The sequence below is a fragment of the Mirounga angustirostris genome, unplaced genomic scaffold, assembly GCF_029215605.1.
Source record: "Mirounga angustirostris isolate CCGP_5_RB_7025 unplaced genomic scaffold, mMirAng1.0.hap1 SCAF_6, whole genome shotgun sequence".
Lineage (NCBI taxonomy): Eukaryota > Metazoa > Chordata > Mammalia > Carnivora > Phocidae > Mirounga > Mirounga angustirostris.
In genome coordinates, this window is record NW_026991714.1 from 51,963,637 (window position 1) to 51,983,008 (window position 19,372).

The 19,372-nt window shown below is 37.8% G+C and overlaps 1 protein-coding gene across 11 annotated transcripts in view; it reads right to left on the reverse strand.

Moving 5' to 3' along the window:
• RABGAP1L (RAB GTPase activating protein 1 like) overlaps positions 1 to 19,372 on the reverse strand; it is a 773,530-nt gene that overhangs the window by 140,201 nt on the left and 613,957 nt on the right. For all 11 annotated transcript variants that reach the window (XM_064594288.1, XM_064594291.1, XM_064594289.1 and 8 more), the window contains one exon: positions 10,377 to 10,505. In XM_064594288.1, the coding sequence (XP_064450358.1) occupies positions 10,377 to 10,505 (129 nt within the window). The remainder of the gene's footprint in view (positions 1 to 10,376; positions 10,506 to 19,372) is intronic.

Sequence of the window (19,372 nt, forward strand, 5' to 3'; positions counted from 1 at the left end):
AATTTTGGTGTGTGAGCAAGATGCCAGGGCAGAACTTTCTTTTTAGCCATCGTGGGTCCTCCTCATCTCCCTTGCTCCTGTTGCCTCTGCCATCTCTGTTTATTCCACCTCAAGGCATTTCCAATGTCTATGATCACAGGAAGATGGGAGAGACGGTAGCACTCTTGCCAGGACAGAGAGGCAAGTCAGAGGAGCTGGCCATAGATGGCAAAATAGCAATTGGCACGGTTCTGCTGCCACTAACTAACCTGAGCTACAACTGAAAATTTTAAGTACAAGTCAGTATTGTCTTCCAGTGTCACTAAATTGTCTTTCAAATATAAGAGTTTTTGGAGGAAAGGTGCTTTTTTCTTGGGTAACCACCACCAACTCATTTAATGTTCTCCTCCACCATTCTCCTAAGTCATGGAGTTCAACAATTCTTTGCAGTTCTCCTCCACCCCCTTTTCTTGCAGACTCTCAGTCCCCATTGGTCTTCACTTTCTCTTCTACTTGTTAAACTCCATTTTCCATCATGTCAAACACACTCTTCTAGCCTCATCTCTCTGAACCTGTGTGTGCTTAGGGTCATCAAGTACTAGTTCCTGAGAAGTGACTATTAACATTCAGAAATTGTGTGAGCCAGTTCTTCTTTATTTTTTTTTTTTTTAAGGTTTTATTTATTTATTTGAGGGAGGGAGGGGCAGAGGGAAAGGGAGAGAGGGAATCTCAGGCAGACTCCATGCTGAGCACAGAACCACACATGGGGCTCGATCTCATGACCCTGAGATCCTGACCTGAATTGAAATCAAGAGTCGGATGCTTAACCGACTGAGCCACTCAGGCGCCCATGTGTGAGCCTGTTCTTAAGTTATTGGCACCTTGAAATTGGCTATCGTCGGAGTATTTACACCGTGGAAATTGGCACAAGTGACAGATCAGGGATTCCCCTTTTCCTCATCCCTCTCATTCCCCCAAGATCTGGTTTATTAGAGTACCGTTGCCTTGGCCCCACTGTCCTTCCTTTGCCTCATGCTGGCAAACCTCAACTTGGGGTCAAGATAACTGTCTACATTCTTCATGTATATATTTGGGCTGCTGAGTGTTTCTGGAGAAACTCACAAAATGCTCCAGATTCTTGCCACTACGAATTCATGATCTCCAACAATGGTCCAACAACTCTTTGTGTGTTTTCTCACTTAGTTCTTCCAATCTCTACAACGTCTGTTCTAAAAGCTTTTCCATGTTCTTTAAACCTCTCACTCTACTATATACTCCCTTCCTCTAGAATCTGCTTAATTGAAATAACAGAAACCTTCAAATGAAATATTCTCAATTTCCTCCCCACCAAACTGCACATTCCCTTCATCCTCATTGATTCCTTGCTCATTCCCTTCTACTGTAATGGAAGAAAGGTCTATTCTCTGGAATCTAATCCCTTACCCTACTTGGAGGCCTGTCTCTTGATATATTCCTCTTTCTTTACCGAATCTTCAACTTTTCTCTTTCTGTGGGCCTTTTCTTCTTATTTGAAGATGGAGTGGTCTGGCTCCTACATATCAGCCCTCATGATTCTCTCAGCTATAGTCCCATTTGCTTTCCCTCAGTTTCTTAAACAGAACTTACTGCCTCCTTCTTCACACTGTTTGTACATGCTGTTCCTTCAGTCTGGAATGCCTTATAATCTCAGTTTGAGAAAGCTTTCCCTAAATTGTTGATTGAGTCAGAATCAGGTTCCTTTGCTCCTTCCCCTCATATATCCTTCTTATTCCCTTCTGAGCTTTTGTCTCACTTGTAATTACACAGTTATTAAGGTGATTATCTAACTAACATTTTGCACACAATAGTATGGAAATCCCATGATTTCAGGGAGCATATCTACCTTGTATTCCCTGGGTCTAGCACAGCGCCAGGCATATAGTAGGTGCTCAATGAAGAAATTGATTCATTTAAGTTTTTTAGCATTTAGAGACTCATCTTTCCCATCCTCCAAACATCCATATCAGTCTCATGTCTTCTTTTTTTTTTTAAGATTTATTTATTTATTTGACAGAGAGAGATGGAACAGAAGCAGGGGGAGTGGGAGAGGGAGAAGCAGGCTTCCTGTGGAGCAGGGAGCCCGATGTGGGGCTCAATCCCAGGGCCCTGGGATCATGACCTGAGCCAAAGGCAGATGCTTAACGATTGAGCCACCTAGGTGCCCCTCAATCTCATGTCTTCTTATCTCTCTTGTACCTATTCTCTGGCTCGCTGGCCATCTCTTTCATCCCCCATCTTCTTCCCATTCTAACCTTCTCAGAAGAGTTGTTTTATCTTCCTTTCTCCATTTCCTCCCCTCCCATTTATTCCTTGAATCACTGGAGTTTATACTTCATCACTCCACTGAAACTGCTCTCACTAAGGCCATTAAGGACATCTTTATCATTAACTATTGCACAATGTCTGCTTTTCACTACCTTATATGACCTCTAAGCATTACTGACATTTATTCAACTTCTTCCTTCTTGAAAACAAATACCTTTTCCCTTAGCAGTCACACTTCACTTCTCTTCTGGGTTTCTTCCTGTCTTCTCAGTCTCACCAGCTTCTACTTCTCAGCCCATTTTTTTACATGTTAATGTACCTATCCTCAACATTCCTTTCTGCTCCCCTATGAGAATTCACCCACTCTCATGGTTTCAATAGTGGGACATTCAAATACCTACTTTCAGCTCAGATCTCACTTCCATACCCATCCACTTACTTGATATTTCTATATATTTGGATATGAGATTGTGGATATACACTGCAAACTTCACATGTCCAACAGTTCACTCATTATCTTCTATCCTTGTAATTTGTTCTCCTTTGTTCTCTTTGCAGTGTGATTACTATCAAGTTGCCTAAGTAAGAATTCTGAAAGTCATCACAGGCTCTCTTCCCTGCCCTAATGCTCACATTTAATCACTAAGATCTCTTGATTCTATCTCTTGAATATCTCTGGAATCTGTCGATATTTCTCCAGCCCGTAACAGATACTCTGGTCACTTCTCACCTGGATTACCTCAACCACCCCTGAATTGGTCTGTCACCAATATCTAATCTTACCCCTTTCAATCCATTCTCCACACAGCAGCCAGAAAGATCTTTCTAAAACAAACAGCTGATTATTTCTGCCTCTTATTTAAAATCCCTCAGTGCTTCCCATTGCTCTCAGGATAAAATCCAAATTGCTTACCATGGCTTACATGGCTCTGCACCAGCAGTCTGGCTCCTGCTTACTTTGTCTTCTCTCTATTTAATCCCCTCACCCCCATTCTCTAGTCATCAACTATGATTAGGGCTTGTTCAACCACATTTTCTTACCTCTGGGCATATTCCCCTAGCTTCAGATACTCCTTAACTCCTGCTAACCCTTCAGGTCTTATCTTAACTCTTATTTCCTCTCAGAAGTTCTCTTGCATAGTTCCTGCATACAACAGGCACTCAAGAAATTAACTTCCTTTCCTAACTACTTTTAGTTTAACGTCAAATTTTGAGGTTTTAATTTTGCTCAAATTATTTCACTAATAAAATCAAATGAAAGAGGCTGATTTCTATTTTTAAATATTCTTTTATGAAGATCTACCAACAGACTATTTTGAGTGATGTGATGAACTTTGCTACTAATGAGATGCATCACAAATGTGGCATTTGGAACATTTTTCCAAATAAAAATGAACAAGGAACGAAGGAACGAACAAACAAACAAACGAACAGACAAGACTTGTTTCCCAGTCTTTGAAGAGCAATTCTCAGGGAGTTTGCATGTCCGTAGAACTAAGGTATACACAGTACTCTAACTTTTATTACAGGTGTTTTACTCTTCTAGTTTATCCTTTTATTCTTATCAGAGCAATGCCAGCTAAATGCATTTCATTATAATTAAAAGATTCAAAATTTTAATATTTCATCATTTATCTACATAGCATTGAATTGTATGGAGAGGCATGAAAGAATTAAATCATATACGATGTCTAATATCTTAAATTTTTGACCAACAAGAATGGCAATTTCATCAATTCAACCTAATACAATATAAATGATGTTGAATAAAATTATATAGAACAACAGGCAGATCAAGAATAATTATAAAGGTTGTATGTATAAGCATTTGAATATCTATAGATATCACATTCATAAATTCTTATACTTTATAAAAATATCAATTTACTTAGCAAGTTTAAGACTGTCCCACAGTATACAGGCTAATTTTTTTTTGAGTTACTGAATTCCTTTTAAGAATCTAATGGAAGCTCTGGATCGTCTTACCTGGAAAAACAAAATGCTCATATGCTTGTGTTAAGAAATTCAAATTTCTACTGATTTAGAGTACATGAAGCCAAGATTCAAGTTTAAGAAGGTCTACAGTAGCAGAATTTTTAACTACCAGTAACAACTGAATAATGGTATTCAACAAAGCCTGAGGAAGTACAGGATATTCATATATTAAGTAAGCAAATGACTTTTCAAATCAAGTCTGATGGGTCAACATATTTTCCGATTATAACCTAGCTGAAACCATAGGCACAGGAAGATATGAGAAACATTTAAAATCATGTTAGTTAAATCAGAAAAAAACCCACAAAAACATTTTTGATATTTAATATTATACAGGTTTGAGAAGAATAAAGTTATTTATCTAATCCAGTGTGGTTTGTTAATACATCTTGTTGTACACATGCAGAAATAAACCACATATGGAACTAAGTTACTTTTCACCTGCAACTAACTGTTGCATCTATTTTAAAAGCAGTCAGTTCACTGCAATCACTCATCACCTAGTTCCTTAAAGTTAGAGGAAAGTGATTCATCCTGTTGGGTAATTAAATGAGAACATGTCAATTCAAAAAAGATATAATCATACACAAATACTAACTTTGAAAATAATTAAAATAATTTTTTTTATTTTTGATATTCTATCTTTAATCTCAAGGCTGTAGATAAGAAATTGTGAGAGCAGCTTGTTTGCCTATTCCATACCTGCAGTCACCTCTGTCTGTGAATGCTTTGCCTAACACACAGCCTCGATCTGTAAATCCATCATTCCCTAAACTTTGCAGTTGCCAGCATATTCTGCTACAAGGACGGCATGAGGACGCACATCCTTACCACACCCCTACTTCCATTATTCATTGCCACACCTCAAGCTCCACAACTTCTCACAAGTTGCAGCATATAAGAATGGGGAAGAGGGAGGTGGTGTGAACGGTATGACAGACCTCAGTGTTTTTTCAAAACAGCAAGCTGTTGTGAAATCGATTTAGTGGGTTATGATTACCTTTTCGGTTTGAAGATTTTTCTTCAAGAAGTTTAAATGACACAGAATACAATACAGTAGTAGAAGAGGAAACATCAGAGTACATCACACATTGTAAGAGTATTTCTTCAGATATGTGTGTGGGGGGGGGTCAGGGTTTTGATATAAAACCTATTTTAAAATGTAGGTCTCAGTTAAAAAACAATTTTAAACCTTTAGGTTGGAAACCTATGCTCCAGTTCCAGCACAATCCTTGGATATTATACTACTTCCGTCTTCCTTCTCTGAGTTTCACCTCACGTCTACCTCATAATCACTTTATAAATTAAAATGATATCCTGTGATACAAAATCAATATACAAAACTGTTGTATTTCAATACATGAATGAGAAACTACCAAAAAGAGAAATTAAGAAAACAATCCATTTTATAATTGCATCAAAAAATACCTTGGAATAAATTTAACCACGGAAAGATCTGTACACTGAAAACTATAAGACATTAATGGAAGAAACTAAAGAAGACACAAATAAATAGAAAGATATTCCATGTTCACAGGTTAGATTAATATTGTTAAAAGGTCTATACACCCAAAGCAATCTATAGATCGATACAATCCCTATCAAAATTCCAATGACATCTTTCACAGAAAGGGAACAAACAATTTTAAAATTTGCATAGAACCACAAAAGATCCCAAATACCCAAAGCGATCTTGAGAAAGAAGAACAAAGCTGGAGGCATCACACTCTCTGACTTCAACAACACTACAAAGCCAAAGTAATCAAAACAGTATGATAGCAGCATTAAAAAAAAAAAAAAAAAAAAACAGACACAGATCAGTGGGACAGAATAGAGAAGCCAGAAATAAATCCGTGCATATATGATCAATTAATTTACAACAAAGGAGCCAGGACATACTATGGGGAAAGGACAATTTCTTCAATAAATGGCGATGGAAAAACTAGACCGTCATATGCAAAAGAATGAAACTGGGCCACTATCTTATACCAAACACAAAAATTAACTCAAAATGGATTAAAAAACTTGAACATAAGACCTTAAACCATAAAACTCCTAGAAGAGGGGCGCCTGGCTGGCTCAGTCATTAAGCGTCTGCCTTCAGCTCAGGTCATGATCCCAGGGTCCTGGGATCGAGCCCCACATTGGGCTCCCTGCTCAGCAGGAAGCCTGCTTTTCCCTCTCCCACTGCCCCTGCTTGTGTTCCTGCTCTCGCTGTCTCTATGTCAAATAAATAAATAAAATCTTTAAAAAAAAAAAAAAAAACTCCTAGAAGAAAACATAGGTGGTGAGCTCCTTGATGTGTCTTGGTGATGATTTTTTTTTTTGGATTTGACATCTAAAATAAATACAACAAAAGCAAAAATAAACCAAGTGGGACTACATCATACTAAAAAGTTTTACACAGAGGTGCCTGGGTGGCTCAGTTGGTTAAGTGTCTGACTCTTGATTTCAGCTCAGGTTTTGATCTCAGGATTGTGAGTTCAAGCCCCATGAGTTTAAACAACTTTTGCACAGCAAAGGAAAACCATCAACAAAATGAAAAGGCAACCTATTGAATGGTAGAAAATATTTGCAAATCATATGTCTGATAAAGAGTTAATATCCAAAATATATAAAGAACTCCTATAACTCAACAGCAAAAAAAAAACCAACAACAATCTGATTATAAACTGGGCAGAGGACCTGAACAGACATTTTTCCAAAGAAGACATACAGACAAACAACAGGTACATGAAAAGGTGCCCAGCACTACTAATCATCAGGGAAATGCAAATCAAAACCAAAATGAGATATCACTTCACATCTGTTAGAGTGGCTATTATCAAAAAGATAAGAAATAAGTGCTGGCCAGGATGTGGAGAAAAGGAAACCCTTCTGCAATTGTGGAAATGTAAATTGGTGCAGCCATTATGAAAATGAAGGTTCTTCAAAAAAATTAAAAACAAAACTACCATACAATCTAGTAATTTCACTTCTGGGTATTTATCTGAATAAAACAAAAACACTAATTTGAAAAGATAATATGCACCCCATGTTCATTACAGCATTATTTACAATAGCCAGCAATGGAAACCTAAATGGCCCCTGATAGATGAATGGCTAAAGAAAATGTAGCATACATGCACAAAGGAATATTATTCAGCCACAAAAAAGAATGAAATCTTGCCATTGGGCACAATATGGATGGAACTTGATGGCATTATGCTAAGTGAAATAGGTCAGACAGAAAAAGATAAATACCAGATGATCTCACTTATATGTAGAATCTAAAAAACCCAAAAATACCAAGTTCAGGGATACAGAGAACAGACTGCCTGAGGCAGGGGGTAAAGTGGGTAAAATGGGTGAAGGGGGTCAAAAGGTACAAATTTCATTATAAAATGATGACATTATTCATTATAAAATAAATAAGTCATGGGGATATACTATACAGCATGATGACTATAGTTAATAATACCATACTGCTACTAGGAGAGTGGATCTTTAAAGTTCTTACCACAAGAAGAAAATATTTTGTAACTATGGATGGTGACAAGGGTTAACTGGACTTATTGTGGTGATCATTTCTCAATTTTGTGACTGAAACTAATATAATGTTATCAACTATACCTTAATAAACATGGTGTCCTGTGAGTACTGTTTTATATAGCTAAGAAAAAGTTACTCTCCTTAGATAATGCAAAGACAAAAAACAAAACCCAAAACAAGACCTAAAAACAAAAAACAAAATCAAATAATTCATTATTACTTAAAATAAAAATTCATGTCTATCTGCTCATGTTCACACAAATTATTCTGGTTGCACATGTTCATTCCAGAAATAGCCCAATCAAATCCTATTTTGAACTTACTTTCTAACATTTTAAGTTTCTGTGTCTTTCAGATACCAAGTTTCTGGTTTGACCATTGTTAATTGCCTCCATCCTCTGAGGAGCTTCATAAATTATATTGGAAAAAATCCTTCCCTGTACATCTCACGATTTTGGATTGTTTCCTGGGTTTTCCATTCTCAGTGATTGACCGATGTTACCAAATTTCCCTTGAAGACATTTAACTTTCTACCTTACCTGTACCTCCTAATTCTCTCATCTCATTCTTAGAAATGAATGTTTTATTTTAACAGATTCCTATAGAACTGTTCCAGTTACAGTACCTTTCTCTGACAGCTCTGGAACAATCAGAGGGCTGGAGCCTACCTTTCAAACATACCACCCAAAAAATTCAATCAAAGCCACCATGACTACTGAAATGTATTTTCAAAGTCTACAGACAAATGTGGCTCATACTTAGGTCATTTGGCCCAGCCAAATAGAATAATTAGTCTGGAAGGCTTTACAAGTTTGCATTTTAGGATGAAGATTCAGAGGTTTGTTTTGCTTTAGTATCTTTGGAAAATGATTTTTTTTTTAAATATAGAATTCATTTGAAAGACAATATATTTTTTTCTCTTCAGTTATTTACTTTCAGCACTGAATTGTACTTTTCGACATTTAGAATTCACTTTAAAATAAGTTAAGATAAAAAACAACAGTGTTACACCAAAAAAGTGTTAGAGTGGGTATGATGCTTAAATGAAGTCTATGTCAAAGTACATTTTAAGTAATGAACTTAATAACCCAATGGCATCTCAGTCTTCTAATCTCCTAATCCAAAATCTATGGAGTCATCTTGACTCCTCATTTCCTCTCATACTCATGTGTAATGTATCATGAAATCCTTTTGGTTCTCTTTCAAAATATACTCAGGTTCCAACTACCTCCGTCTCCACTCCATCTCTATCTCATTGTTATCACCCTGGTAAACTCTATCATTATTTTTCAACAGGATTACTGCAAAACCCCCTGTCTGACCTCCCTACTTCCACCCTTACTTTCTTGCAGTCTGTTTTCAACACAGTAAGTGCTGTGATCCTCTAAAACCTCAGACAGATCATATCACTCTTCCACTCAAAACCCTGCAAGAGCTACCCACTTCACTTAAAGTCTGAATCCTTACAAAGACCTACATTTTCTGTCTCCTTGTGAGCTCTCTAACTTCCTCTTCTATTGCTCTCATTTTCATTCACTTCACTCCAGCTACATTGGCCTTCTTGCTGTTCTTCAAACCCACCAGGCATGAGCCAGCCTCAGGGCCTTTGAACTAGCTGTTGTCTCCACTGGAACATTCTTCCCCTACACATCTCCATGACTAACTCCTCTCCTTCACCTTTTTAATGAGGTCTACTTACTCTGAATACCTATTAACAACTGTAACTTTCCCTCTCCTCACCAATCCAGTCTTGCTTATTTCACCCTACTTTTCCTTTTTTCCTAGCTATTTATCACCTTCTAGCATATTAAATATATTATTTATTATTTTAGTCATTTATTGTCTGTTTCCTTCTGCAAGAACATAAGGTCCATAAGACATGGGATCTTTGTCTCTTTGTTCAGAAGGGAAATTTGTATTTATGTCATAGTTAGGTAAGAAGATTCCCTAGTATATTCCAGAGGTACAAGAATTAACATCAATAAATTGGTTCCAAATCTTTAAAAAATGTGCTCTCTCATCTTGATACCATAATTTTCTTGATAAAAATTTCCATATCAAATTATTATATGAAACTTGTTTAGTTTTATGAGACATAGGTTAAGGAACAATATATCCATGACCATTTTGCAGATGTGGGGTGGGAATGGGCAGACCAAGACTCAAAGCTTTCCTAGTCCCTTGGAGAAAAGAAAGCACTGCCTAAGCAGGCTTTTCTTGCTTTGTCGTAAATAATCCTAAAACAGATGGCCAAAAGCTAAATACTAAGTCTGCTGCCATGGAAACCACTATCACAGCAGTCCATTCTAGAGCCCTACCTATAAGATAAATGTTTGTCTTCCTATTGTTCCAATCTGAACCTACTAACTTTCACTCCAAGTCCTACTAGAAGGTATTATACACATACCAGCCTCACAAAAATGTCTGGGAGAGACTAGTTCATACACAGTATCACCTTAAACATAGTCAAAATCCAGCAATGTATAGAGAAACGGTTTTATATAATTGGCCACGTTCTTTCTGCATTCAAGTTCTGTCTTTATTATATATAAATCCATGTACCTTACCTTAATATTGCACGCCTGCTCCATCAGTCTTCTGGCATTCTCCTCCGCCCTGTATCTCTTTGGAAGCTGAACTCTGAAAAACTTTAAAGCACCTTCAAAATCAGCCTGCAGAAGATCTTCCTTTGAGGTCTGCAAAATAATCCCAAGAATCATCATTACATTTTAGCCTGCCTTCAGGACAAATACATTGAAAAAAGAATTTCTATTTTCCCGAATGCATCATTGTAGCTAAGATCTAGCTTAGTTCCACAAGTTATTAGGAATAGATTTCTAACCATAAGTCACCATAAATCCTAGGTGCAGTATAAGAATTAATTAATAGGCTAACATATTTAATTTACATAACCTGAAGATCAGAATGGTGGATCCCAGCAAAGCTAACCAAGTTACAGCTCTGGAGGGAAAAAAAAAAAATGCCAGAAAAGGAAAAAATTTTAACTCTGGGTCTAATCTATGACTTTAGCTTGCTGGGTGTTCTAAGGATATTATTAGAAACTTGGCTGAAGACATAGACAATGTAATCAAAGCACATTAAAATTATATAATGAACACCTAATGGGAGAAGGGCCTTTCAACTAATGACAACAGCAGTTCAAGAAAATAAGAAATTGATCCCCCACCTTAAAGAATGCTATGAAAAAGTAAATGAAATGAATCACTTAACTAGCGAACTTCTTATGAAAACAGTTTGCAAAATTTACTTCTTCAAGAAATAACCACTTAAAATTAAATATATGCATGCATAGAAAAAAGATGGAAAGGAAATAAAAGGTTTCTCTGGATAGTGGGGTCACAGGGGTTTTTACCCTTATATTTTGCTGTATTTTCTGCAGTAAAGATTTTGTAATAAGAGGGGTGCCTGGATGGCTCAGTTGGGTGTCTGCCTTCAGCTTGGGTCATGGTCCCAGGGTCCTGGGATCAGGCCCCACATCAGGCTCCCTGCTCTGCAGGAAGCCTGCTTCTCCCTCTCGTACTCCCCCTGCTTGTGTTCCCTCTCTCACTATGTATCTGTCTGTCAAATAAATAAATAAAATCTTAAAAAAAAAAAAAGATTTTGTAATAAGAAAGACAATAAGGGGCGCCTGGCTGGCTCAGTGGGTAGAGTTGGTGACTCTTGATCTTCTTTGGGTTGTATGTCCAAGCCCCACATTGGGTGGGGAGCTGATTTAAAAAAAAAAAAAGAAAAGAAAAAGAAAGGCCAGGGGCGCCTGGGTGGCTCAGTCGTTAAGCGTCTGCCTTCGGCTCGGGTCATGATCCCAGGGTCCTGGGACTGAGCCCCACATCGGGCTCCCTGCTTGGTGGGAAGCCTGTTTCTCCCTCTCCCACTCCCCCTGCTTGTGTTCCCTCTTTCGCTGTGTTTCTGTCAAATAGATAAAATCTAAAAAAAAAAAAAAAAGAAAGGCCTTTTAATAAACAACTATAAGCAATCTTTGGCAAACACCCTGATACAAATTATAGATTAAGCAGACAGGGTACACAGAAGTAAGCCAAAGAGAAATAAGATGTTTTAAGAGTCAGAAATTATCAAAAACTTCAGTAATAAAATGAAAAAACAAAACAAACCAGGATGGCTAGAAATCATAAACTATGCGCTAGTTCAAAATATTACTTTATTTAGATTCAAATGTAGAGCTGATTAACCTTAAAGGCTGTCCTGAAAGAGTATAAGAAGTCAGAGAAATTCCTGCTCTTCACAGTGCCGGAATCATCTTCAGTACCCTGGTCCCCAAGCCATTAGACATGTCATCTCCTAGGTGAGCCATTGCATTAACCCACTAACTGGTTTCCACTTTGTTCCCCACAATCCACTCTCCTTATCATAGCCAGATGATACCCTTTCACATCCTGTGGTTCTTCTGTGTAAAGCCCTCCAGAGCTTCCTACTGTGCTCAGAATGAAATCCAAAATTGTTACCATGGCCCACAAGACCCTTCATGATCTGGAGCCCCTGCCTTCCCCTCCAACCTCGTCTTGAACCACATCTCCCTCCTGTTCTCAAGCTCCAGGCACACTGGCCTTGTTCCTGTTTCTTGTACACACCAAGTTCATTCCTAACTGAAGGCAACTGCCCTTGCTGTTCCTTCTGCCTGGACAGTCTTCTCCCAGATTTTCATAAGGATAGCAACTTTTTGTGATTTAGATTTTTAGCTCAAATGTAAAATCTGAGCGAGGCCTTTCCTGAGCACTTAAATTCTCCCCCACCCCCAGCCCATCAAGTAATTTCCCACCAACGCATTTTCCCATTTTACATCTGTTTCCTCCTAAGGAAAGGGGCTTTGTCTGTCTTGTTCATTGCTGTATCCACAGTGACAAGAATAATAACCGGAATATAGGAGGTACTCAATTAAAATTTACTGAATGAATGAATTCTACTTTCATCTCCCTTACCTTTTAAACAGAAACATGTAAAATAGAATAATCTATTAATTCATACAGCAGGCATTTCCACAGGGGTACCAGGTTGCCTCAGCTTTAGATCAGAAAGTAGAGCTAGGCTAAGGGTAGCAGTGGAAAAACAAGCCTTGGTACATCTCAGATTGACTTCCTCCCTCGTAGATACTTAGACATGATGGTGATGGTAAGTGGTAGAATGTTTAGCATGACAGAGTGCTATCAGCTCACCTTAACTTAGTTGGAAAAGACTGTTATGGAAACATCAGCCTGAAAGAGGGCTTCTCTGACCAAAGTATCAACTGTTGAATTGCTGGGAAAGCATCCAGCTGCCAGATATACCAGACACACTACATCCCCACTCTTCCTTTCTCACCTGTGATACTGGCTTTGACGATCAGCTCTCTGGTGACTGTCGGGAAAACTCAGGACACACTGCTTCTGGAGTTTGTGGGGAAGCAGGATGAGCAGCTATCTTCCCCACCCCAAAGCCTTTGAGGCCACTGCTTCTATTTTCTGGGCAACCAAGCTCTAGTTACCTGGTAACAGATGGCCCCAAAATGGTGGTGCAGTTCCTTGCCTGAAGGCAGTAGCATGATTACCTAATACTGCCCAAGGCCTAATTTCAGCCTCTGAGTTGGTGCAAAAGCAGAAAGGTGAGGATTAAAGCTGAGGAATCATACAGCCTGTGACATGTGACCTCTGGTCAGGGAGGGGTGGCCAGGTCAAAGAAATGCTGTCTGAAGGAGGCTACCCACTCAGGGGAGGTGCAGCAAGAAGCTCCCCACCTGGGTGGGGCTAAAGCCCAGCCGGGGCTGAGTCTCTGGAAGGCAGAATTCAGAGTGCCCCGTGACTGTCCTTTCCAAGACACTGCTTGCGTTATTGATGCTCCAGATCCCATGGCCCACTCAGCTAAGCCCTGTCAGAGAGGCGCTCTAATGATCACAGAGCAGAACGACTCAGGTAGACAGACATGTGGAAACTGCATGGTATTCGGTCCCCTAATCTCAGCTTCTAGGAAGTAGCTGGCAATTAAAGACACTCAAACAAGGCTGCAAAGGATGAAATAAATCCATTCTGATCCCAACTCTGGCTAAATTGTGGTGCTGCCTACATCTTTACTGTTCTACTTCAAGAAGGGAGCATCTTCAATGTCAAGTATTTGAGAAGGAAATAAGGTAAGTCCTATGAGTGCATTTTGTGAGCCCCAAAACAAATATAAGGGATGACAGTTTGGAAAGTTGTCTCTCTGTTACTCAAATATGCTCAGGTACTGATATTTTAGTAGCTAAAAACAGTACCCTGCTCTCACTGACATTTTTAATTCCATAAAGCAGGCAGTCTAAGTTGTAAGAACTTATATTCCTGTCATGGACTGAAATAAAGCTAATTTCATTGTGAATTTAAAAAAAAAAATATATATATACACATATATATATATGCCAGAAGACAACCCTGGCAGGGGCGGGGGGGGGGGGGGGGCGGAAACACGCCAGTAAGCAAAAAGTATATTAACAAAAACCTTGCTTGACATTGCTCCAGAAGATAATCTGCAGTCCTACTTTGATTCTAAAGGGCTTTTTCCTCCAATTTTCTATCTTTAAGAGACTTCCATAATCATTAAGTATCACCTCCAAATATCTTTTTATGCCATAAGCAGATTATAAATTTACAGGGGTAACTCTCCATTTTCTGATGGCTGTATGTGAGAGGTTTTTCCCTCTACAATTGAGGAATAGATACCTCTTGGTCTGCAAAAACTTGGATATCTCACTAAGAATTTATCAGAAAGTTGTTTGGTTTTTTAAATACTTCGTAAAAATCATAATTTGTATACATATGTGTGTGTATATACATAGTGGGATCATACATTTTTTTATTGATGACATATTCACTTTCCCCAAAACGGAAAATATTTTTTAAAAGCCTAAGAGGTCTCACTACCCAGAGATAAACATAATTAACATTTTGTTACATTGCTTATAATCATTTTTTCCTATCCCTACACACATATTTAAGAAAATTTGAATCATATTGTACATACATTTTTTTTTAAGATTTTATTTATTTATTTGACAGAGAGACACAGCGAGAGAGGGAACACAAGCAGGGGGAGTGGGAGAGGGAGAAGCAGGCTTCCGGCTGAGCAGGGAGCCCGATGTGGGGCTTGATCCCAGGACCCTGGGACCATGACCCGAGCCGAAGGCAGACGCTTAACGACTGAGCCACCCAGGCGCCCCTGTACATATCATCTTGTTAAATATATATGCTTCACAACCGTCAAGCATTAATGTAACAGTATTAGTCCAAAATATAAGTAGCAGCGCTTTCTATGAAACTAAAACATGACGGCTTATTAATAAACTGGCTACAGAGATGTAAACTTAATTAACAGTTATAATTAAGTTTACATTTGTATGTATGAATGCTACCTGTCTACCCTGACAATGCAGAGAAGCTTACCACATGATCTTGTGATAAGACTCAAGCCTTAAAAATGCACCCCTAAAAGGCAGACTAACATTTCAAGGACCAAACCAAGTATCTAAAAGAGGAGAGGCCAGCTTCTGGATATCGTTATCCATCTGTGCTCACTACAGCAGAACTCCGTCAGGCTAGAAGAACTGATTTCAGCTGGAAAGGCTGTTCTTCAACTGGGAAATTCTTAAGAGTTTTTCTATATTGCCTTCAGAATGATCATGAGGGAAAAGTATCATAATGAAAATGCAATTACTTTCCTGACATTATTTGTTAAGTAATATTAGCCAGAAGGTAACACAGACTAGAGTCAGGGAAATCTGAATAAGCAAAGACATGTTTTCTTTCCTTGCAAAATAGAGAACACTATCAGCTTTTAAATAAGAATAAATGATAACTTTTGAAAATTAGTGGTTTTATTAATACTCATCTTTTGCTCCCCAAACTTGCTGTCAAATCCTTTTAAGTGATGATATGGAACATGTTTATCAATTACACCTCCAAAGGGTATTACTTCTTTCTTCATGTGAATAGAATTATATAAAAAGATTACCTGGACAATTAAAAACATTTCAACCAGTCCTACTTCTGTTTCCTTTCAAGTAGGTAAAGAGAAATATCCAGAGGGAAAAGGTAAGTAGGATTTTTGTTTGTTTGTTTAAGTAGGATGTTAATTTAGGTATCCTTCCCACTTCCCCCAGTAAAATGAATTAAGCACATTGCCAGGCACACGATAGACACCAACATAAATTTGTTCTATGAATTCATAAAAGCTCCACTTCAAGCACACCCAGTGTTAAAAAGTCACAATTAATAAAATGCAAATTAAAAAGTAGATGTAGGACTTATTTTAATATAAAAATTGACTTTTACATTTTGAAGGGCATCAGAAGTATGCATGGCAACTTTTATATTTGGGTCTTTAAGTTTTAAGAGTTGTAATCTCTCTTCAATGAGCAATCGTTGCAGCAGTTAAAACAGAAGTAAGAATGGGAGTCATACTTGCTCCTCTGGTTTTTCATTTCAATAATCAATCCTCCTTTGGAGTCACTGTGCATAGTGCCCACAGTATCAGTATTGAAACTATAGCCAACACTGATACTAATACAGAACGACCTGGTAATAACTTCCCACGCCATATAACAGCTAATAAAATCTAAAGGGAGAAAAGGGAGATTTTGAACAGGAGTAGGATAAAAGTTTTTCCTATTTCTTCAAATTTCACACACTTACAGAGTATGGACTCTGGCTATGTGTCACCGCTGATACCATTTTGAGTGTGTTTTTCCCACTGAAAAATTCAGTGCAAGAGTATCACATTTTAAAGTGATTTTTTTTTTTTTTTTTTTTAAAGAGGCAGGGTGGGTGGAAAGGAACAGTTCTAACATTTGGGTGTTAGCTCTAGATGCTTCTATTCTGAACCTCTCACGACTCTTGGATGATCAGTCTTTCTTCCAGGGCCTCAGATAAGCAGCAAATTCTAGATTTGATTATTTTAGGGGATTGTTATTTTTTTTAAATCTAGGTATGGTTCTCTTTCTTACCTTCACTATTTTTACCACAAATGGCTTTTTCTTCCTTTATAGTGTCTAACAGGATTTCTATTCAGTAGAGACAGATTTTTGGAAGTCTGAAATCATTTGGAAGCACAGGCTTTAGGAGAGGGAAACACTACTTAGCTGGTATCTAGGATACCTGTATCTCTTGCTCTGGTATTCTAATTTCACCAAAGAAACGTGTGTTCGGTGAGTCAGCACATAGAATTTATGCCTTAGGGTAATATCTAAAATGAAGTATTCTAATTTCACCAAAGAAACGTGTGTTCGGTGAGTCAGCACATAGAATTTATGCCTTAGGGTAATATCTAAAATGAAGTACTTGTACCTGATTTGTTAAAGGGAAATTATTCTTTACTAGGTGTACCTCTGAAGGACTAGAAGCAAAAATTTCAAAGGTAATTTAAAGAAAACTTAAGACAAATTTTTCAAATGTACTTGGTATTCTAGTAGTTTGATGGTCCCTCTGTGAAACAGAGGACAATGAATAAGGCTCAAAGTCCAAATCTACAACACTGTCTTGGCAAATCTTCATTTATTTGATCAGTCCATCAAGAAAATTAACTTACATGAAAAAAGAAAAACTACTGGAATCTTTAAAGTAAAATAAAGTATTTACATGTGTTTAACCTACATGCATTCATGTTTAAAACCTATCTAAAAACCAAAACTTCAGTGCCTGCCCTTTTCAGTGGTAATGGAAAGATTGCAATATTGCATGTGGCAGGATTCCTCTCAGGACCACCCTGTGCAGATCAGCCATCGATCCCACATCATTAGCCAGTCCAATAACACAAGGCTGAACAACTGTACTTCCTGCTGGTACACATGCTAAATAAACTTTACGCAGTAACTCACTGGATAGCTTATCTCAGTTCACAGCCATATTGCTAATTAAAGGGCATGTGATTTCCCAAACTGTAGAGTACCCTAGTTCTATCAATAATCTTTTAAGTACAATACTGTATAACAAAATTAGAGATTGTCAAATGACCCTATAGACAACTCAGTACATACTTTTCACGTGTAATGCAAATGGCACCATTACCTAGACTCTGAATGTGAGAGCCCAAAACAACCTGAGAAACATACTACCTTGAATACCTAACTGGGCAACCAAGATAACTTCATATGGTTGCGACATACAGATCCACATGACCTCCAGAAGATCTGACGCTTATGAACCCACCTCCTTGTGGATTTTATTGCTGATAATCTGTTTTAAAACTAGAGGCAGTTTAAATTCAACCCTAATGCAGATTTAAGTATGAGAGACAGTCTTAGTTACATTTATGTTTTCCTTCAAAGCACTGAAAGTGTAAAGTGCCAAAGGAAGGCAGCACCAGGTTACTGGAAAGTTAGGAGGGGGAGCCCTGGAGCCACAGAGTTAAGTAGTCTTTAAGAATATGAAAGTATATGAGACCCAAAACGGACTTCTCAAAGAGATGTAGAGAATTTGTTGAAATATATTTTAGCACTTAACAGTGTTAGAGCTCCTGAATAAAATGCTTTTTATTTCACTTAAAAAAAAAAAACCAACAAACTCCTTTCTAATAGAACATAAACCTTCAGTTTTCTCTTTTATTAAGAAAAATGAGATTCAGGGAAACAGAATTCAAGTGAGCACTGATGACCTCACCTGGGCACCAAAACATATGCATTGAACTCTTTTTATTTCTTTCTTAAATGACAAAGAAATTGTATTTCTCAAAAATACCCCCTCCCCCATAATTGTATGCTGGTCATTGCTTCTAACTTCATCTCACAATGATAAACAGACTTTCTTCAGGGTGAAAAACCCCTCATGTATACAGCTACCTAAAATGTTGTTATGATTAAACAAGGGGGATGATACTTGCATGCAAATACATACATGAAGACTGAATTGATCATTGCAAAGATAATATAAACAGAGATGAACTAGACTGAAGAGAGATACATGAGAGAAAAGTGTTAAATTCAGTCAACATTGTACTTCTGAAAAGACTCAAATATGACAGAACCATAACGAAAGAACAGTCTGGAATGGCATTAAACTCCACTGTATAAAATAGACAAAGCTTAATTATTCTTGTTCAATTACCAAATAATGGTAGAGGACTACTGTAGACCAATTACATTATAGAACAGTTGCTAGGTATAGGTCTCAAACCACTAAAAAGAAACCTGCACCAGCGATTGTGGGTATTTAATTTTAACCCTTGGTAGGAAGTAAGGAAGGGTGATTTTCCTCTTGTTCAGGAAATCAAAAAACAAGCAAGCCAGACTTCCCAGATTCACAGCACAGACCCAACAGCTTTAAACTGCTTCATAGATACACAATTCGAGCATTCCAGGAGAGAAATTTTCAATTTCCCACCCAGGGATTTTTAGGGGGTAAAATTCCCTATCCAGAAAAAAAAAAAAAAATCAAGTTGGCAATCAAATGGTGAGGTTAGAACGCAAACCACAGTACTCTAGATAGGTAGCAATAACGTCTGTTGTGAAATTTAACCCTTTTGGAGACGTAAATAACAGAATGCCTACATCAAGCACTTGGGTATTCTGCTTTATTGCTGAGTCTAGGCAGCC